At 50.6% G+C, this 22,369-nt stretch overlaps 1 protein-coding gene across 1 annotated transcript in view; it reads right to left on the bottom strand.

The window, feature by feature from the left end:
- The window catches only part of TCERG1L (transcription elongation regulator 1 like), a 223,242-nt gene that overhangs the window by 69,709 nt on the left and 131,164 nt on the right, over nucleotides 1–22,369 (bottom strand). Inside the window, exons 5-6 of the mRNA NM_001433644.1 lie at nucleotides 6,933–7,024; nucleotides 3,464–3,552 (exon numbers count right to left, since the gene is read on the bottom strand). Of these exons, the coding sequence (NP_001420573.1) occupies nucleotides 3,464–3,552; nucleotides 6,933–7,024 (181 nt within the window). The remainder of the gene's footprint in view (nucleotides 1–3,463; nucleotides 3,553–6,932; nucleotides 7,025–22,369) is intronic.

Here is a 22,369-nt window from a genome sequence, read left to right as displayed (position 1 = left end):
TGGCCGGCAAGGATGACAGAGGATGGAGCCAGTGGTCCTGGCCTTCCTGCACCTCCAGTGGGTCTCTCTGCTCCTCGTCTCCCTGAGACCTGGTGGACTCTGAGCTACGGCTGACTACCAGCAGACCCCCAAGAACGGAGCTGGCGGGACACGCTTTGAGCTAATTGAGTGAAACAGGCACAGCTCCCAAGGGCAGAGCAGCCCTTCTCCTGGTGGCAGATCGCAGCGTCAGGAGTCAGTAGAGTGTGTTGTTACTGAGGTTTCCATATGTGTGACGCCGAGATTGATGAGGATGTCAGACCCCGTCACGTGCAAAGTCACTTCTCAGTCGGGGAATGAAGTCACAGAAGAAGCCAGTATGGCGGCTGCCCCTTCATCCTGTAAGGCCAAGAGTCCCTCCTCCACTTCTCATGAAAGGCAAACCCAGCCTGTAAGGTACAGTGGAGTCTTTCAACACTCACATCCTCAACCAAGGCTGCTCAACAAAGCCAAGAAACTCTCCTTCCAGAGGAATTGAGTCAGAAAAGCAGAAAACAAGGAGCACAGGGCAGGCCTTGGCAGCATCTCCATCACCTCGGGGAAACAGTGCACAGTCCATCCAGGAGGCCTAACTCTGATTCAGAGAGCACCCCATGGAGAGGAGCTCCTCCGTGCGCGAGCCAGCATCAGCTGTTCTCGGGGGCATGATGACCCGTGCCATCGCCCAGCTGGCTCTCCTGAAGGGCCTCTTGCCCCATTCTGCTGGAGAGTCAGGGAGAAGATGGCCAGAGAGCAGGCTCCACCCACGGAAGCCCAGGCAGGGCTCGTGCTGGTGTATAATTTACAGGCAACCCACATCAAGATGGTGGCGACGGCCGAGGGACAGTGTGAGCTCCCGGATCCCATTCAGCATATTGCACTGTAACATGGCAATATCGAGGAAGAAAAAACATGGCTTACCAATTAGAAGGTTCTAGTGCTCAAGGTCATGTCTTCCATAAGTATGGTAGTACCCCCTTATCCACGGAGGATATGTCCCAAGATCTCCAGGGGATGCCTGAAGCCACGGATAGAACCGAATCCTATATACGCTATGTTTTCCCTATACATTCATACCTATGATACGGTTTAACTTATAAATTAGGCACAGGAAGAGACTAACAACAACTAACAATAAAATAGAACCATTATCACTATAGACTGTAGAAACTTGCCAGCATCACTACTCTTGCGCTTTGGGGCTGTTATTAAGTAAAACAAGCGTTACCTGAACATAACCACTGCGATGCCGTGACAGTCAACCTGATAACACAGATGATAATGATACACTGTAGTAAAAGTTACGTTACATGAATGTGGTCTCTCTCTCTCAAAATACCTCATGGTACTGTGCTCACCCTTCTTCTTGTGGTGATGTAAGATGGCACAATGCCCACATGATGACACGAAGTGGGGTGAATGACAAAGGCATTGTGACATGGCGTCTCAGGCAGGAGGGCGTGAGATTTCATCACGCTACTCGGAACAGCGTGCAATTTAAAACTGATAAGTTGTTTATTTCTGGAATTTTCCATCAAATATTTTCAGACCTTGGTTGACTGTGGGTACCGAAACCACGGAAAGTGAAACTCAGATCCGAGGGCCCAACTGTACAATCCCCTGAGGAGAGCACCACCGAGGCCATGGGACAGGGCCACATGCTTGTCTGAGTTTATCCCAATTCCCCTCAATGGGATTCGTTGTAAAGTGAGCCTGCCTCAGAGACACATTTGAGAGAGTGTTAAAACTTTATTGTTGAAGACCCCAAATAGCATTTGTGGCATAAAAAAAAATAAACAGTGTCTTTGTCCTGGATTCCAGGCACCAAACTCCAAAGCCCTCGAATTTGCTGAGTAATAGGAGCTTGTTATTTATAACAAGCCCCTTGGACCACACCCGAGTTCATCTAAGGCAGTGACTCTTGGAAGATGGCTGGTCATAAGAAAGACGAACCACAGAATTGGTGGGATAGGCATTTCAGCCCCAGCCCCCAACCTCCAGGGAGGGGAGGCGAGCTGCAGATGGAGTTGGGTCACTTGACCAATAATGTCATCAATCTTGCCTGTGTGACGAAACAGCCCCGAAGCCCCCTGAGAGCTTCGAGGCTGGGGAACACGTGGACGTCCTGGGAGGGCGGTGCACCTGATGAGGGCAGGGATGCTCTGCCCTGCCCCGTACCTCCCCTGTGCATCTCTCCATCTGGCTGTTCCTCAGCTGTATCCTTTATAATAAAACCATCATCATAAGTAAACCACTTTTCTAAGTTCTGTGAGTCATTCAAGCAAATTATCAAACCTGAGGGGAGGTTGCGGGAGGTTCCAAATTTGCAATCAGCCAGGCAGAAATGCAGGTGACCCCAGGCCCCATTTGTGATGAGTCTGAAGTGGGGCAGTCTTATGGGACTGAGCGCTCAGCCTGTGGGGTCTGGGCTAACTCCAGGAGTCGGCGTCAGACTGAATGAACTGTAGGATACTCCGCACGTGTTGGGAGAATTGGAGAATTGGTTCTTGTTAGGAAACAACACAGTGTGAAGATAAGGAGGCCCTGACCCAAGAGGCGTCCCCAGGGCGCAGAGCAGTTTCAGCTAAAGGCAGAGGGTGGGAGGCCACCACGTGCTGGCCAACACCGACCACTGACCATACAAAGAAGGCACAGATGCCAGTGTTTCCAGTTGGAGTATGGTTTACCAACATAGGCAGGTGATCAGGGCAGGGTCACAGGGCATGACAGATGCCCAACGTGCCCTTTGACATCTCTAGTCACCAGGGACACTATGCGAGGCTGACGTCAGACCCGGGGACCATGGCAGGCTGCGTTCCTACCGGGACAGCACTTTAAGCGGACACAAGTGGTTGCTATTTCTGTTCTCTAAATTGGTGTTCCTCCCAACTGTATCCTGAACTCTAATCTTCAGGTTTGAAAACTAATTTTTACTATAGTAACCTTTTTTATTCTGCTCCCAAATTACTCCATTATAAAAGGACATTTTTAAAAACCAAAGACGGTGGCTCCCTCGTGGAGGGTCTTCTGAGCGTGCCATCGTCAAAGACCAGGAATCCTCAGTGGGCAAATGGAGAAAGCCAGACACATCTTTAATTAACAGCCATACAGTCCTGCTTTTCTGGGAGTAGAGGGAAAAAATCCTTTGAAGCTGAAGGCATGCTGCGTTTTCTTCAGACATTGTCTCTCGCTGATATATACACATGCAACAGCATTATTATTTTAATACATATTCACAAATATATTGGAGCAGGACAACTTATCACTTCAATACTCTTTCTTTCTGCAGAATGTGACAACAGAGTAGAACTATACCTGCCATGAGTTGCAAATTAATTTGTTAAAGCACAATGCTATCTAAGGAGCATGCATTTTCTCTTTGGTGACCACAAGCAAATGCTGGGACAAGACAAGGCTCATTGCTCTCGGTTTCCAGGCATCTTACCAGGGGGATCCGGGCACCGGAGTAGAGGCCACGGGTCTGCTGCCTTTTGCTGCGCTGTTCTCTCCAGTCACTAGGATCGATGGAGGCTCCTTTCAACAGAAAGAGGAGAGCATTTTTTTCTTTTAGTTTAAACACTCACCTTCAATTACAGGCAAGCAAGTAAAGAATAACAGGCCTCCTGCAGACAGACCTGCCTACAGTAGCCAGTAAATAATGACCCGCTCAGTACAGCAAAGCAAATGGGCCTGGGCAATTATGCTGAGAACAGAATGAATGGCACAATGGTCTATGTTGAGTAACTCAGACAAAGGCATCCCCCTAATCATCCCAAATTGGCTGAGCCGCCTGCTTCAGCAGACATGGAGACAGGCAGTGGCAGGTGGGAGATTGCTTCTGGATGCCTTGATGACTTAGGGGCAGAAAATCCCACTGGATTCATCTTCAGAAACATGCTGACCAGCGGTGGGCACCATGCCACCAAAATGTTGCATTCAGTGGCCGAGAACCTGGAAGCTCTGAGGAGTTTTGGTGCAGCCAGGGCTGGCCCAGCCGGGCCCCTTGAAGGCAGGAGGAGTGACAAGCCCTTGTCCCTGTGGCATCCCGTTGCTCTGGTGACGAGCCCCTTTCTGGAGCATCTACCCGGGCAGAGTTCAGGGGTGTTCACATCGTGCAGGCGATTCCAGGCACAGTGGGGTTGAACATCACTGTCTCTGTGTCTCCATTTAGAAAATAAAGAGTCTTTGAACATTACGTCACCTAGAAGAAAATGATGATTTATTCCCTACATTTAAAAAGAAAAAGAAAAAGAAAAAGAAAAAAGAAAAAAGAAAACTGTGGCTGGAACACAGGATCATTGTTACGGACAGATTTGGGAGAGAAACTGAAGTTGCTCAAGATAGGAAAATACAGAGGATTACACCACCAACTAGATGGAAACCCACAATTTTGAGTAACCCAGGGTGCATCGATGTGTGATGGACACTGGATCTTTGTTAAATAAAGTGAAAACAATGCCAGATTCCTACAGGTGGTACTGCAAAATCACAAAGAGGAATTTTTTAAAAGTAAGAGTCATTTCAATTTTATAGCAGCTAAAGGAGGAAGGCAGCTCACGGTGAGCACCGTAGATTCTAGTTGGGGGGGGGGATGTTCTTCTTCTCCCAGCTGCTCCCATGGTTTTAATCTCAAACTTAGAATAACATGATAAAGATTGTGTTCTCTTTCTCTCAGAAAATGAGGTGAGATTAAAAGATACCAGTGCAACAGCCAGGTTCTGAGCTGAGAACGTCGAGTGCAACGAAAGCTCTAGATTCATCTAAAGAAAAATTGAATGTTGCCACAAAATTTTAGAATCTCTTGTTTCTCCCACCGTCAATGGCAGTGCTCTATAAGATAGCATAGGTGAGGAGACGATTAACCCCTTGCTTGAATGATCAAAGCTAAAGGCAGTCAGTGCTCCAGGGCCCAGTGTGGGCACCCGGTGCGGGGCTGGCCTCACAAGGGGACAGCGTTTGCACCAAAAGCCAAGCATGCTTGTTCCAGGCCCCCGAGGGCTGCACTGGGGTCAGCACACATTTCTATCATTTCAGTCCCCTTTCAGACCGAGTAGTTGGAAATGAAAGTGCTGAAGTATGGAAGCCATGAAACATGAAAATCAAACAAAAAGTTGAAAGAACCCCAAGCGCCTATAAGAGCCAAGGTGAAATCAACCCCAGACAATGGGGCGCTCGGCTAAAACCTTTGACAACAGCATGAACACTGCCCATCCAGGAGATGTGGACTGAGAAGGGTCACATTATCAGGAATGAAGGTCCAGTGCAAGGAGAGGTGGCCAAGAGGAAGGACGAGACGTTCTGAGATGAAAACACTCATTTCCAGTGCCATCTTGGGGGGAGGGCAGCTCGGGGAGGGCACCTGTGCAACCTCACACCATAACGTCTGGGAAGAGGGCTCGTCTCATGCACGCGTGCTCCTCCTGCTCTTTTGGTGGGGTCTCCTGGGGCCCCTCATTCACTCTGACAGGTAATTATGTTGAATAAATGATTTGTCATTTATAGAATTATCCTTAAGTTTGTAAGTTTAAGAGCGATGTCTTTTAGAGTTTTTGGGTCGTAGAAAATGTCTTTGTTTCCCATGAGAAAATAAGGTCAGGATAAATAATTAACATAATAGGGAGCATTCACAAACTGTGGTGTTAAAAAACATACTAAGACTAGAGTGTATATTACTGATCCAATTAGAGAAACGAGGGGAGATTTTCATTATGAAACCAAGTGAACAATGAAACCCAAGGAGGGGGCTCTGAGGCTCGAGTTGCCCCAGCTAATTATCCCAGTAGACACGGTGGGACGGGATCTGCGATGGGGACTGACGCTGAGATGTGGTGATGCTGGCATTCTCCACCTCTAGTCACCAAGGCCTCCCACATGAGGCACGAGCACAGGTAATGATTTCCTGTTGGTGATAAAAATGGCTAATCATGGCATAAAACTTCCCTTCCACGCTAAAGTAATAAAAGTGAATTAGACACACAGAGCCCACCGATAAAGAAAGTATTTAAGGCACTAGAAGGACTATCTGTTTAATAAATATGTAATTCTGGCATGGATGTTAATCTCCTATGGAGAAATCCTACACTGGGGAGAGAAAGTTTAATTTGCACTAACATTCGTGGTCAATTTTCGCCATTTGACATCGGCCCTGATGATGGGGAAGGAGTGGACCATCCAGTGACAGTGCCTGAGAGGGGAATGTCTTCATGGGGGAAGCCGGCGGGGTAGAAACATTACACAGAGCCTGAGGCCGGGACGTAGCTGACGAAAGTAAAGTAGGAGCGAATGTTAACAGCACACCCAGTCGGACCAGAGGCCTCCAGCATATTTGACAGATCAGAGCAAATTAAGTGCCACTTGTCACTTTCCAATGTGGCAGTAAAAGCTAATTCCTGGGTTGTTCCCAGGACGTAAATGTACCAAACGCATCCTCAGTCAATATTTAACATCCTATCTGGCAAAGAGAAGGACTGAGATCAGAATGCATTAAGGAAAAAGCAAACGTGCACTGGGGGTTTTTTTAACAATAAAATCCAAATATGAGCTACAGCCTTGCCTGCGTGGTGAGGGTCTGCCTGCAGCCTGGCCACCACGACACTCTTCTTGAAATGTGGGGACGCTGTACCTGCACAGGATGCCAGGGTCACCGCCTACACCCTTCCCAACACAGCACCAACCAAGCTCTGGGATCCGGATCCAGAGAGGAAGGCCAGGTGGCTTTTACCTAACCTCTGGGATGATTTACCCTTTCCCTCAGTGTCCTGGCATGTGTGGATTTCCCTCTTTCACACAGCGGACCACAAAGTGCCAGTGCTCAGAGCCATACAGGCAAACAGGTGCAGAGGGTGTGCTGGCCCTTCGCCCTCTGAACCCAGGGCTTTGTGTCTCTAAAACATGCAGTGGGTCCCGAGACTCACCTTGCCTCCTTCGTCCCCAGCCGGGCTCTTCCTGTCCGCGTGCAGCATCAGGGCAGGCGGGCGGGGTGCGAGGCTGCGCTCTCTGCTTTTATCTGTGGGACCAAAACAATTGTCATTAGCATTCCATTTGTCACATCAGTTTGGAAAAACTAAACAAGGATAAAATGCAGCCTTGAAAATTGTAACTGGTTAGCAAACACAGTGCAGCCCACGGAAAGGTTGTGCTGTGACGTCACCTCATCTGTGGTCTGGTGACAAAGTCCCTTAATGACGTCAAACTCCTCTGGCAACTCCCTCTATATCTACGTGCATCATCATCCATGATGCTATTGGCCACACCTCATGGCCCACTACGTGAGTTACCGATGGATGGGACACAGGCCTCCCTGACAAGGACAAGGGCCAATGTGGGACAGCAGGCTTCAATGGCTGGTGGCCATGATGGGCCACATTGGCTCTGACCCTGATGGGGGGAACTGGAGGGGTTCACACTGGTCAGACCCTTGGTTACCTTCCTTCGCTCATCACTAAAGTGGGTGCTGGCTTTGCCTCGGGCCAGCCCACACAGCACTACACAAAAGCAGTTGGGGAGGAAGGAAGGAAATGGCCAAAACGTGGATTCTGGGTATGAAAGCAAAGTTGAGGTCTCATCTCATCCTAAAATGTCTACATAGCCCCCAGATGTTTGCAAGTGGTCAACAGGTGCCATGAAAGACAGCAAGAGCCACCACAGCTTCGACACCAAGAAGTAAAACAACAAACCCAAACCATCAAGCTACACACCTACCTAACAAACAGACAAATTAACTGAAGACACGTGGGACCCCTCGCAGGCTGGAAGGCCAGGGCCCTCTGGAAGCAGAGGGACTGCTGGACTCGGAGCTCGCATCTGGTCTGGGCAGCACAGCTGGGAGGATCCTGGGCCAGAACCTTCCCCGTGGAAGGGAGGAAGGGGGGACGGTGAGGACCTTGTTACATGTGCGTGTGTGCATGTGTCTGGGTGTGTCTATGCATATGTGCATGCGCATACACACACGGCAGCAGCAGGAGAGGAGCTCTCGGCCTCTTCAGGCCCACACCTCTGTGCCTGGAGAGCAGAGGCAGGGGAGGATCCGAGTTGGGAGGCCAAAAGGGCCCATTTCACTTCCATCCCGTCTTCCTCAACCCACTGCAAACTCGGGCTTCCTCTGGCCCCATCCTGGGGAGGAGGTTTGCAGGAAGACCCCATGGGCTCAGAGCCCCTGTGGGCCCAGCCATCATGCTCACAGTGGGCATCTGCACCTGGAACCCTTGTGGCTATAGAGTGAGGGCCAGCCTGCAGGGCAACCAGCTGCCAAGCCCTCGGGGAGGAAGGGCCTCCCTCTGGCAACAGTCGGTTAACAGCTGTACTTCAGAGGAGGAGCAGCCCCAGGGAGCAGTTCTGGACTTGGATCTAACGTCCCATCCACACACAGGTGCTGCGTGTGGACAAGGCAGGAGCACAGGGAGCCCTTCCCTTCATCAGTCGAGCTGAGGGATGGATGCACAGAGAGTGTTAGGACCACAGCAAGGCTCATCGTCTACTTGCTGTCACTCTCAAGAGCGCCCTGGCCTGTGGGCTCTCCCCACTGGGCAGCTGGCTAGTCCTGGATGTTAGATGCCCTTAGCTCAGGCTGGCAGCACACAGACCAAGCATGGACTCCTGGCCTCCCTGGCCTCCTCCTGTTTTTAGCGTCTCACCCCATATGTGTCTAGAGCCCCACTATGCCCGCACTGTTCCTTCACACAGAGGAGGCCAGTGCTGACCACCAGACTCCTGGAGAGCTGAGACCACCACCAAGAGACACGCCTTGGGGCCTGGCAACCAAATGTGAGTCCATTTCAAAATCAACCTTGGAGAAGGAATGATCAGCTTTGCGTTAACGGTATAACCTCCTAACCTGGAGGGCAGTGGAAAAGTTCTGTTATCACTCACGGTGATAAGCAGAGCACCCAGATTGTTGACATTTCCAGAACGCTTAAGAATTACTCCCCAAAGCCTACTTCTCATCATGATGCAAAAGGCAGCCTGGAGCCTGGACACCAAGATCTCTGCCCTGGATCCACACAGGGCTGTCCTGTCCTCCCCTCTGTTTCTGTGTCTGCAGAATGGGTTAGCAGTTCACGGCAACTACATCAGAGAGAAGAACTGACAGATGGGGAACGATCTAGGAAAATGGTCACTTGCGGTATGACTTGAAGGCAAAATGTGGTAGAAACTGAAGCACTGTTTGAAAACTGGAGGCAAACAGACAAGTGTGACTCCGTTTCCCAGGCATCTGGGGAGAGTGGGTTTTTCTTTTTGGAATCACATGACCAGTTCCCTCGCTGTTTTATGTACTATGTAGGGACCCTCATCCTCAGTCAATAACGATGGGTTCACCAATGTCAATGTCAAAGCCGCTTGTGCCCACACTCCCTCCCGTGGCTGCCCACTCCTCTCCTTTACTCAGGAGATGGTTTTTGAGGTGGACACCTGATGATCTAAATACCCGGAGCCCTCAGTGGCAGGACTGTCCTTTTCTGGTCAAACAAGCTGTAAAGCAAGGGAGAGGTGATTCCATTAGGTCAATGATAGATTTCCTGGATACTCTGCCCCACCCCACCCCTCCTACGGAGCTCCTTTTGGGCTTCAGCCCAGGCCACGTCTGTCTGGGCACACACCAATGTGTGTGTGTGTGTGGGGGGGGACGACCAGAGGCATCTGAGAGGCAGTTCTGAAGCCCCAGCTCGTCTCCCACCTGCAGCCAAGGAAACGGGATGGGGAGCAGGTGCCAGAGGGGGTCAGAGGAGGTCTGCACTGAAGGCTGGGTGTGGGCAGCAGGATGGCTAGAGGGGCCAGAGAAACGCATGGGCCTGCGTCGGGGGACCTTGAGGAGAGAGCCCCAGAGAGGGTGGATGTCTGAAGAAGCCATCAGAGCAGGTTTTGTGAGAAAGAAAGAGGCGGGGCTCTAGGAGGCCGACGTTGAAGGAGCTGCCCAGGGGGTCAGGCAGGACCTGGACCCTTGTCCCTCGCTGAGCGTGGGAGACCAGAGAATAAAAATAAGCTGAAGAGGGTGCTGGCCAGGTGGCTCAGCAGTTAAGTTCACACGTTCTGCCTCAGCTGCCAGGGGTTCGCCAGTTCGGATCCCCAGTGTGGACATGGCACCACTTGGCAAGCCATGCTGTGGTAGGCGTCCCACATATAAAGTAGAGGAAGATAGGCACAGATGTTAGTTCAGGGCCAGTCTTCCTCAGCAAAATGAGGATTGGTGGCAGATGTTAGCTCAGGGCTAATCTTCCTCAAACAAACAAAAAGCTGAAGAAACCCAGCGTAAAGCAGGCCCACGGAAGGGGGCAGGAAAGCTTCCGCTTCAGAAGAAGTCACGTGTTGTGGTTACGGCCCTGGACTCCACCGTTTAATCACTGGATTGAGACCTGCGTGGTGGCTAGAAGGGAGCAGATGGCTTTTTACTGCCTGACCGTGGACCAGAGCCAGTCGGTCTGGATTTCATCCGAGTCTGAATAAGCCGTGCAGGGAAAGAATGGGGGTGCGTGGTGCTTCCACGCCCCGCGCCCCAGGCTTCCGCGCAGCAGCCCGGTGTAAAGATGCAGCCGTCCTTAACAGAAGCGCGGGGTGGCGCGCAAAAAGGATGATCAGAAAAACACGTGTGAGGAAGCCGACAGCCAAGACACGTGCCTACAGCGCTATTCTCAAATGAGGGTAGGATTGCTGCGTTTATTCCCTCATTATCTTGAGAAAACATATTAAAATCTTTCTTTTATTGAAAACGGTTGATCTCTGTAAAACTCCACTCTTCAAATCTGGCTCTGAGATAAATGGGGTTGCGTTGTTCCTGGTGACTGCTGCTTGGAGAAGATGCTTTTGATGATTACTTGAAAGCCCCTGATCAGACGTATCCCCCAGAATCACCGTGACAAATGCCTGTGCCCGGCCCTGCACAGTTTCCTTAATCGCTGGCACTTTGGAACAGCCATTGATTTCGCAGGCACCCAGGAGGCGCGCGGCGGGGCGGGGCGCCTGGGGCTCTGCGCGTAATTGGGTCCGCGCCTCGCACTCCATCGCGCAAGCGCTCGCTCTACAGCTCTCCGTGGGCCACTTCTGGGGTCCACTCTGACATGCTTAAGTACTCTCTGCTCTGGGCCTCTCCACAAACTCCGATGATGTTGTCATAAAAGGCTCCCTTGAGGGTGGAGGAGAAGTAGTTTATGGAGGAAAGCCGACAAGTTGTAACACTACAGGGGCTCAAGTACTCAGGGGCGCAGGCGATTATTTCCGCCCTCTGAGAGAGGCAGGAGGGTAATATCTTTCCGTGCAAGTCGTCTATTGATCAAGCCCAACTCTGTGATTTGAAGTGCTCTCAAATGGCCTTGGTTTGATTTTCCTCCTGGCAGGGCTGTGCTGCGCGACAAGGGGGACTGGAAAGGTCGCGTGGAAGTCTGCAAGGAGAAAAGGGGTCTGTGCCGAAAACTGACACGTCAATCAACCGCCATGCTTGTATTTACCGCCCAGGGAATCCAGCACGACCCTGGTTGCCTGTGGGGAAAGCGATGTGAGCAAGTAGATGGCTCCTTCCCTCAGCGTTGCAGGAACTGGTGAGGGGGCCCCGGGGGCACATACAACAGGAGCCCTCAGAAGGCGAATAGTGGCAATAACTTGTCCCTTTGAAAAGAGTGGGAAAGGAAACTCCCGCTCCTTCTCTTGGGCAAGACTTGGCGTCGGAAACTTCTGCAGCTCAGCAATCAATGAACCTCATTTCCCCAAAAGGAGAGGGAGGCGGGCTCGCTGGGCCCTGGTCTGAGGTCAGGGTCCGCGGCCAGCTTTCCAGCACATCACTTCTTGGCCATTAGCTCACATCTAAGCCACTTGTTCACTTAAGTCCCAGAAACGTGAAGACTCGAAGGTGACTGTCATCGTCTGGTTTGGGGAAATAGATCAAAGACAGCTTCAATATGACAGTAATGGGCCAGCAAGGTCTGGTGGCAGTGGTGCACCCTAGCTTCAGAAATGGCTGATTCTACTGACTAAAGCGCTAGGATCTTTTTAAACATTCAAAAATGGCTTTTTGTAAAATTATTAAAATGAAGAACTACTGAAGAGAAGTCAAAATTGTCTAACTTGTCAAAAAGATATAAGAAGTATTATTCAAATAATTCAAAGGGAGATTCTGAAATCCAGTCTAATTTTAATTCCATAAATATTGACCTCTCTCGGTCTCAGGTTCCTCATCCATAAAAGGAACTAATCTCCTAGGTTTCTCCCAATCTAGGATTCTACAAGTCAACAGGATATCTGGGACTGCTCAAGGTATATCCCGAAAAAACGGAAGACACACATAGCGACCTTGGAGGGCCAGCAAAGACAGTCGTCTTCTGGTTTCCTGTTGAGGATGGAGGACTGACCCCAAGGAAGAGGGCCAGAGAGAGAACTGACCTTTTATTTTCTGAAAGCCAATGGTGACCTCCGATGGATGGTTCCTTTGGAACCAGCCTCCTACAAATTTGGAATTAGGTAGGAAATCTGCTCTGAGACTGAAGAGACCCCTGATCCACAGATAGTCTCTACCACATGACCCTGACAGTGACATCCTGGGGGTGCCCCCAAATTTGGAGGGCAAGGCGGGATGACTTGGGTTGTCTGACTGTCACAGACCATTGGCCGTCATGGGAAGGATTTACAAAGACAATCCACACTATTAATCCCCATGCACTTGGCCTCAGCCTGCAGCTGGAAGTGAACAGTGGCACTGGCCCAATGGACGAGTCATTGTAGGAGAACCGAGCCTGGAAACACATCTCTCCAGGGACCTCCATTCCTGGAGAGGACTGTGTAGGTGCAGAGGTGTGGGTGGTAGGGAACAATCCTGGGGTCACTGGGCTCCATTTTCTGTGTTTGCCACAATCTAATGACCCCATTTCCGTATGTGCACGTCTCACCTCCAAGAACAAATAACGTGTCATCCACTTACAGAAATGTCGTGAGGAGAAGAAACGATGGTATTTTAATCTTGCATACTGTCTCCCCATAAGCACCATCTTAAAATAATTCTGAGATGCTCGGGCAAAGTGGCAACAATCATCTCATTTTACACATGAGAAAAATAGACCAGGCGAGTCATCTTCCAGGTTACAAAGTAAACCATCACGGAGGGCTGACATTATTTGTCAATATAAGTGGCACTGGGCTCCTTTGAAAAATTTGGCAATAAAATAAGGGGGAAAAATGCAATTTATGTTTAAGATAACCAAAATGACACACTCAGGTCCGTTGTATATGGTTCCAAATGAGGCCTGGAGAGTGCATCAATTTTCAGAGTCTGCCTCCTCAATAAGAACTAAAACCTCAAAGGGATACTCAGTCCTTGGGAAAGTGTCCAGAGTCCAGTTTCAATGTTGCCCAAATGGTGACTTACTACGAGCTGCTGGCCCGGGGGCCCCGGTAGAAGCAGGAGAGACACAAATTTCAGCCACTGAAAGCAAGCAAACCCGAGAGAACCCCACGGGGACAGGGGGCTTGACTTGGCGGCATGCTGGGAGACATGGCTGCAGCCCGGTGATGGAGCCTGGTGAAGGGAGGATGGTCCTTCAACTCCTTTTCCCTTCAATCCTGTCCCACCAAGGAGACCCATGGGCAGAGCTCAGACCCCACATGCTGTCTCTGGGACAACCACACCACGGCAGGCAAAGTCCTGCTGGTGAGGAGATGCAGACAAAGGCAGGACTGAGCAGCTGCCCTTGGATTCTCAGCTCCCAGCTCAGGGGCTGGAAGGAGGAGGCAGAGGCATGATTCCTGGGCAGCTTCCCCCCAACCCCCTGCTGGATTTCCTCCATGCATGAAAGCTGGGCAGTCAGCGTAGCTGGGCACAGGGGGGGCCAAGGCAGATGGTCGCCGGGGATCCTGTCTTCCTGTCCTCTCCTCTCACCAGGGGACACACAGGCTGGGTCCTCTGTCCCTCCTCAAGGCTTGTTACCACATGGAGCGGCCGACATGGCAGGGACATGAGGCTCAATGGACTGGTAGAGCGTCTGGCAGCCGGGACGTCATGAGTCAGAGGGGTCTTGGGTCAGGAGGTCTCTTGCTAGGGCGGGGAGCTTCGGGAAGCTGGATGCTGAAGCTCTAAACCTGCCTTGCCCCTCCCAGCCTCCTGCTTCCCCAGCAAAGGCTGGCAGTGGAGGTCTGAAGGCACCTTCTCGAATTCACTGAAACTGAAGATTATTGTCATATAAATGGCAAATCATTCCTGAGTTCTCCTAAATTTTTCATAGGTAGTGGTTTCACAGACTTGACAAGCTACAGAGAGAATGCATTTTCTACCCATTTGTAGCATCCTGGATTTCCCTCTGAAGGACAGAAGGGTTTAAAACACTCAGATTGGGGGACTTGGGCTTGGCCTCCTCCCCAAGAAAGCATCACAGGACTGCAACGTGTGGCTCCACCCTATAACCTGACTGCCCCTGTAACTGACTGCACCCCTGTAACCTAACGGCCCCTGTAACTGGCTCCACCTCTGGAATGTGGCTCCACCCCTGCAACGTGGCTCCACCCTATCACCTGACTGCCGCTGTAACTGACTCCACCCCTGTAACTGACTCCACTCCTATAACCCAACTCCACCTGTAACTGACTCCACCTCTGTCACATGACTCCACACCTATAACCTGACTCCACCCCTGTAATGGACTCCACCCCTGTAATGTGGCTCCACCCCTGTGACCTGGCTCCACCCCTTTAATGTGGCTCCACCGCTATCAAGTGACTACACCCTGTATAACATGCCTCCATCCCCTCTGTCCCTAGGCCAGAATTTCCGCATTCTGCCGCTGGTCTGTGTCACTTAGCAAAGATCTGACATCGTCATTGGACAGACTGGCCTGTGGAGATGAGGAGCCATCTTCACTGACTGTTCTAGAACTTGAAGCACTTGCATTCCTTGATGAAGGCAGGCTTCTGAGGAGGAGCGACATTAGAATGGAGATGCAGGAAATGTGCATGGAGCACATGGGCTTTTACGTGCTGGTGGTCACAGCACTTCTCTCTCACTCTCAGCAGGAGGCAGAGACAAGGACGCAGGGCCTGCCTCTCCTGCCTCCCTGCTGTGGCATTCTTGCACAGTGGGATATCATGATCTGTGATGGCAACTAGCCCCTGCTGTGCTGTGCCCACAGAGCTACTTCAAAAGTCACCAGGACACTGCAGCTCCCCCAGAAACGGTATCCTGCTATGCCCAGGGAAAGTCGGCTCCAATGCAGTGTGTGTCCAAGGAGCGCTCAACAGGGCCAGCTCCCCAGTCCACCTCTCTGACCTCAATAAACCTGTGTTCAATGAATGAATGAATGAACTACAGGTAAGTCCCATGCAATTTCAAAAAATATGTTCAAAATTTCAATTATCTTTCAACAACAGGGATATTAAAGGCAAAAGAGACACATTAAATGAGACAATTTCCATAAGGAAATAAATATATTCTGAGTACTCTATCAGGTATGTGGTGAACCAAGGAGGACCTTACCACAAACTTGGACCAGGAAAAGAGGAGATAAGCAGATAGACAAGGAGGTGGAGGTGGAAATAGAGATGGAGATAGAGATGAAGGTGGAGATGGAGATGGAGACGGGGTTGGGGGTGGGGAAAAAGAGGGAGAGATATTCAAGTAAACCTGCAAACCATCATTTAAAACATTTCCCTCTGGCTCAGGCAGAACATGTTATAAAAGTGCACCGTTCAAGGGGCTGGCCCAGTGGCATAGTGGTTAAGTTCGCATGCTCCACTTCAGCGGCCCCGGGTTCGCAAGTTCAGATTCCAGGCACAGACCTACACACCACTCATCAACCCATGCTGTGAGAGCGTCCCGCATACAAAATAGGGGGAGATTGGCACAGATGTTAGCTCAGTAACAATCTTCCTCCAGCAAAAAGAGGAAGATTGGCAACAGATGGTAGCTCAGGGCCAGTCTTCCTTGCCAGAAAAAAAAAAAGTTCAGCATTCAACCTTTTCCAAAAAGCATAAATCCATTTTGCAGTACCAGGCTGAGTTATTCAAGCAACGCCCACCTTTCAAGGCAGTATGGGAATTACAGCTGCTGAAAGAAGAACATCCACGTGCCATCTACCTCATCCTCAGGATGCAGAGAGCACAACTGGCAGTACTTGTTCCACCAAATTGGTCATCATGAAAGTCACAGCTGGGCTTGTCACTGCAGTTACCCTGGTGACTTGAGCTGGCACCAGGGGCTCAGGTGCCCATCCATCTAAGAAGAGGATGCTGCACTCACCCTCCCACACACACACGTACAAAGACTAGCATTTTGAGGAGGATTTTTTTAGCCATCACAGAAGATAAATGCTTTGCCCATAAACCCACCGCTTAGTTAGGTTACTCTGGTCTACGCATGCCAGAAAGGAATGGAAGAAAAGCTGACATATGTCTGTAAAAATGAACAAGCAAAATGTCAGCACTGTGGCTTTTTCTAAAGGTGACATCAAAAGTAAGTTGTCTCTATCAGAAAAATTACATATACTATATACTGCTTTCGTAACACAGACACCATCTTTGAAAATTGTCCCAAAGTGTATCATTTCGCCTTCTTGGAGGTGAGCCTCTCTTCTGACTCCAGGGCTGTTCACCATCCCCTCTTGCTTGGGTGTTAATGCCTCCCGCATTCTGCCAGGCCCCCAGGGCCACACTAACTTTCGCTTCTGGGGCTACCACAGAGCAGCAGGCCATGCACAAATGTCAGCCAGTGACTAGGGGAGTGACAGGCTGCAGTCATGCCTCCCGGGATGTAACTCCACATGATGCCAGCCTATCTGCTTCCCCCATCTCCACTGAAGCCCGGCGTTCCAGATCACACGCCAGTTTCCTTTAGCCTTTACACATACTTGCGTTCTGGCGCAGTAGGCACCCAGCCCCTGCGCCCTTGGCTGGAGTTTCAAGTCTGTTCCCACTTATCCTTCTCCTCTAGCCATAGGCCCTGGCAGGTTGCTATTTTTTATGTAACCGCCTCTGCAGTCTTGGACAGTTAAGTCTCTTCTCTCTCTTTTGTCCCGAGGCTTTTTCAAGCTTCCTCATGTCCTCCTCGGAGCTTTAACAGGCAGCTGCTTCCAGGGGGGTCTGAAGTCGTGAGGGAGGGAGGTTCTGACAGGGCGGAGTCAAAACAGCAAAGCTCTAGGACCATGTGCCGGGCCCAGGGCCCCGGCAGGTACAGACCTGGCCTGCAGGCCCTGTCCTCGGGCCCCTGGGCGTTCTGCCTGTAGCTGAGGTCTCCCCAGGGGCCCCTGAGGAAGCTGCTCAGAGCCTTTGCACCATGAGCTTACTTGTTTTACTTTTAACAGGATTAAGAATTTAAAAGAAGACAACCACGGGAGTGACGTTCCCAGCTCAGCGGAGGTTTTCCTGGGCTAATGGAGAAACAGGAGAGTCGCCTGACTGAGGCCTTCACGAGGTTTTGGGAGAGGATGGTGCAGGCTTGTAGTGTGAACACCTCTGTTTCCATCAGCCAAGCTTTGGTAGATGTGATAATGAGCATCTCACGGCTCCTGAAGTGTCCTCAAAAGGCTTCAAAGAGCCACCTAAGGGCAGAGCATGCCTCCAGGGCCTCGCTCCAGAAGGCGGGGCTCCATAATCTCTGGGGACAGGACGCCCTGCTCTCACAGCGCCCATCTTAATTTAGAAACTGGTCCTGGATACCTTCACCCTACCTGGGCCTGCAGCCCCACCCCCAACCCCAGGGAGACACCTGGTCACCTGCAGGGCTCCTGGGAAAGCGTGCAGCTCTCGGCGGCCTCCCGCCCCCACCCACAGGCGTCCCCTAGACCCCAGAGGCCGGTCCCTAAGCATCTGCCGCCTGGGTGTAAAGGCTCCCGAGGTGAGATCTAGTTTTCCACACTTGACGGCTCTCTCTTTATCAAGTTAAATAACAGGATCAACAGATGGGACTCCACTGTACACTCCACAGAGCCACAAATTAATTGTTTAATGAGAAAACAGCGATTCCAACAGAGCCATGCTAACTGCTTCATGGGACTCAAGCATTTGATCATTCGGATATGCTCCTTAATACTTGCTTTCGTCCCGTGGGGACACGCTCCAGTGTTGTGATCTGCAGGGGGCTCTGCTGGTCCCCCCTCACGTGGATGTCAGCCTAGCCTCAGCTCCCGCGGACAGCAGAGCATTCACATCGTGGGAGCCCGGTGGGCGCCTGTGAACACACACTCCCGACCCTCTCCATGATGGGGAAGCAAAGCCAGTCTGTAGGGGACCGGCACCCCTGCAGAGCAGGCTGATGCCCCCGTGGCCTCCTGGGCCAGGGCCTGCCCCTGTGAGGTGGCTGGTGGAGGAGAACTTCTCCCTGTTTCCTTTTCCAGGGATGTGGTGAGAGGCCGAGCCGTGCTTAAGAGTAGGACTGGCTTAGGGGGCCAGCCCCACGGCCCAGTGGTTAAGTTCGCATGCTCCTCTTCAGTGGCCCAGGCTTTCGCTGGTTCGGATCCTGGGCGTGGACATGGCACCACTCATCAGGCCACGCTGAGGCAGCGTCCCACATGCCACAACTAGAAGGACCCACAACTAAAATATACAACTATGTAGTGGAGGGATTTGGGGAGAAAAAAGCAGAAAAAAAATTATTGGCAACAATTGTTATCTCAGATGCCAATATTTGGGAAAAAAAGAAAGAGTAGGACTGGCTTGAGTTATAAATATAGAAACGTCAAAATTGCTATCCTTTAAGTTGGTTTTTAAAATTTTCTTCAATTTGAGAATACACCAAGCAGAGGCATGAAGCATCTGGCCTTCAGAGTGCCCTGTGTCCGGAAAAGCACGCACCCTCCCCCCCAGAGGCCACCGGGCGGCCTTTGATCCACCCTTGGTGGCGCCTCCTCCAACCTCGACAGCAGCCGGGGTGGCGGAGCCAGCCCAGCCTCAGGACCCTGGAAGGTTGAGCAAAACCCCACCCACCAATACGACCACCATGGAGGGCTAGGAAGTGGGGGGGCTCCCTGCGATTTCTTGGAATGCTAGGTTATTAAGCAAGGATCACAGATTTTTCTTCGATTTGGATTTTGAGGTTAAAATCTTGCTAATCTATAATCTACAGCAAGGAATGGAACCTTAACCGGTATTTCACCATCAGAGAAGCAGTTGCAGGATTGTTGACAGTTCTGTCCCATCCCTGAGTATGAGGGTCCTTCTGTGAGGTTGCAGCCCACATGCCCTCGATTCCCCAGCAGCCACTCCTGGTCCGACCTCGGAGAGGTGACCAAACCAGCAGGTTTGGAGGCCCTGCATTCAGGTGTCTGTGCCTGGGGACAGCAGTCCTCTCTGAAGACAAAGGGCTTACAACTGTTTCTTCAGTTTTTGGCCAGAAGTGTGTGCCAGTCTCTGGCCTGCTCTAAGCACAGCAGGACGCGTGAGGGGATTAGAGAGAAAAGAGAGGCGTATCTAGGCCAGGGTGAGCTGCGGGCTGGTGGGCAGTTGGTGACCAACCAATGCTGCGGCCCAGGCTCCTGGATGAAGACAGGACAAGCCCTTCTGGAGCTAGGCAGGTGACTTGTGCACATAAATGGGGAGAAGCTCTGGGTCATTCCACTGAGACCCCAAAGATGGGAGGGCTTGGGGCAAGGGGGCGGGAGCATCATGTGGAGACGAGAGGAGCAGGTGCAAAGTCCCAGAGCTGAGATACCCATGAGGGGCCCCCAGAAGCCAGGGGCAGGTGATGGAAGATGGGCCAGAGGGGGCAGGTAGGCCAGCTCAGGCCCGGTATAAGACCAGTCACCCCGCCTTCCCCTGTTTGAACATTACGGGGAGCAGAGAAAGCTGAAAAAATGTGAGGACAATGACATATGGAATTGTCAATGTAAATAATGTCATACATAATATGTCATATAGTGTTGGACAAACGTAATAAAAATGGTTAAATTTTATTTTCACACTGAAGGCTTTTTTCAAGGCCACTATCTACTGTTATTATTTCACAGAAGGAGAGGAATCTTGAGAGGGGGCTGCACTATTCGTAGGTGCGTGTTGACAAAGCTAAAATGAAGTCTTGCGGTCTCACAGCTCAAAATCGTATTGAATACATTAGTCATCTTAGCATGAGTATTCACAGCTTCAGATTTTAACACATCCTCAAAGTACCTTCTTATGTAACCTTCAGTTATATACAGAAGAGGCACGAATGATTAAATATATTCATATTCTAAATTACATCATTAAATTTTATCAAATAGGAAAATCTTTGTAAACAAAGGGATTCCATATTAAGGCAATTGTAATATAGAAGGGAGATTAGCGAACCCCAAGTTTCCGAGATAGAAATTATGATCATGGAGTGCGTCCTATCATTAGTGGCATCTGTCACCTCCAGGGGAGTTGTATAGCTGGGCCTCGTTTCCTGTGACTATTGAAGAGGACCCCCAGCTGGCTGCATGCCCATGACAGGACTGTAGGGCTCAGGCCAGGAAGGGCACAGACCCCCAACACTGCCCCCCATGCAACTGAGCCAGTGGCCCCGAGCCTGGGGATCTCTGGTCCACACAGTTGTGCACACTCTTAGCTCCTTGGACCGCCCTCAACAATGGAGCCTCAGGCTGGGAGGAGGGAGCAGCAGCGGGTTGAGTTAGGGACCACCCACTGCCTTCACCTGGTCTGGGAGGATCAGGAATCAGGGACAATGGCAGCAGCCACCACATCCTCGGGCACCAGAGAGGTGTTTGGGCTCAGTACACAGGTTGGGGTTTGGAATAGATGGGCCTGGAAATCAAAGCCCAGCTTGGCCACTTGCTAGCCCTGAAGTGTGGGGACAATCACTTAGCTTTGCTGAATTTCAATTCCTCCATCAACGCAATGGACAAAATAATACCCATCTTAGTGGGCTTGGGCTGACGTGACAAGCACCAGAGACCAGGAGCTTAAGCAACAGACATTTACTTCTCACAGTTCTGGAGGCTGAAGTTCAAGATCAAGGTGCTGGTATGGTTGGGCTCTGGTGACAGCTCTCTTCCTGGCTTGCAGACACCACCTTCTTGATGTGTCTTTGTGTAGCAGAGAGAGAGCTCTCTGGTGTCCCTTCTTATACAGGCACTAATCCCATCATGGGGCCCCACCTTCAGGACCTCATCTAACCCTAGTGACCTCCCAAAGGCTCCACCTCCAACTACTGCCACATTGGGGGTTAGAGCTTCAATATATGAATTTGGAGGGACTCAAATATTCAGTCCATAACAATGCCACGTGGAAGATTCTGGCTATAGACAGAGATACTAAATATACAGTGCTGCACATAGTGTCTGCCTTAGCAGGTGCTCATGCAATGCAATTCTAGCAGTTAAAGGGCAAAATCATCCTTTGCCAGCCTCGCCCACTGTGAAGGGTCTGCCTGTGGTTGAGCAGGCAGAGAGAACCCCACCCAGACGGAGACCCAGGATCGGCCCTGTGGGCTCATCCTCTCTGAGACGCTCTCCCTGACTTTCCACGTTGAGCAAAGCTCTGCCCTCCACTCTGTCCATTTCCCATCTCTTTGCAGATTGCACTAAAAAGATTGACTGATGCCTCTCTCCTTCTTGGAAGACACCTGTCAGGAGCAGAGGGGCCTCTGTATCCCTACTTCCCACATGTGCAAACCCGGCCCCCCCAGGTCCAATTACCTTTGCAGACACAGCTTGTTCATTTTGCTAGGTCTTCTGAAAAACTATAGTAATAATTTTTTTATCATGGAAATTTTAAGGGAGACATTTGACAGTTCTCTGCAAACAAACTAGGAAAGACCATTCATTCCTTGCAAAGAATCATTGCTGATGTTAAGATGTAGTTGCAAATCAGGACACAGAAGTCAACACTACTCTGATGCAGCCGTGAATCTAGGTGCATCTGTGTGCATGTGTGCGTGTTTCCATGCTTCAGATCAAGCCATCCTGCTGAATGTTCTAGACTCTTGCACAGGTCCCTGTATCTCCTGTGTGAGTGGACATTGGAGAAAACGCCTGAAGAATTTTCTCCTGCTTCTGATAAAAATGCATCTTGCATTGTCAGCATATGGGAGGGAGGAAAACACGCGTACATCAACACAAAGACGGGGAGATGCTCCGAGCCTCAGTCAGTGTCTTTGTGTCTCCAACACCTCGCTGGGAGCCTGGCACCAGCAGGGCCTCATTAGGTATATAATTTAAAAGCAGTAAACATCTATTTTTAAAATTTTCTTAGATATAAATCATGATTTGTGATAAATTCATCTTAACCTAACCCATTTACATGATTTAAATGAACAGATACTTACAAGGATGTAAGCCCAACGCACAGAAGTGTACTTATGTTTCTTGTAAACTCTACAAGACTAACGCAAAAGGCAATTTCAAGAGAACCATGTGGATCCCTCTGCGTGTCTGACGGGGGTAGCCATTTGATTGATACACCGGCCGCTTTAGTG

This window comes from Equus caballus, chromosome 1 (assembly GCF_041296265.1).
Source record: "Equus caballus isolate H_3958 breed thoroughbred chromosome 1, TB-T2T, whole genome shotgun sequence".
NCBI classification, from domain to species: domain Eukaryota; kingdom Metazoa; phylum Chordata; class Mammalia; order Perissodactyla; family Equidae; genus Equus; species Equus caballus.
This window is presented reverse-complemented; position numbering and strand designations above follow the sequence as displayed.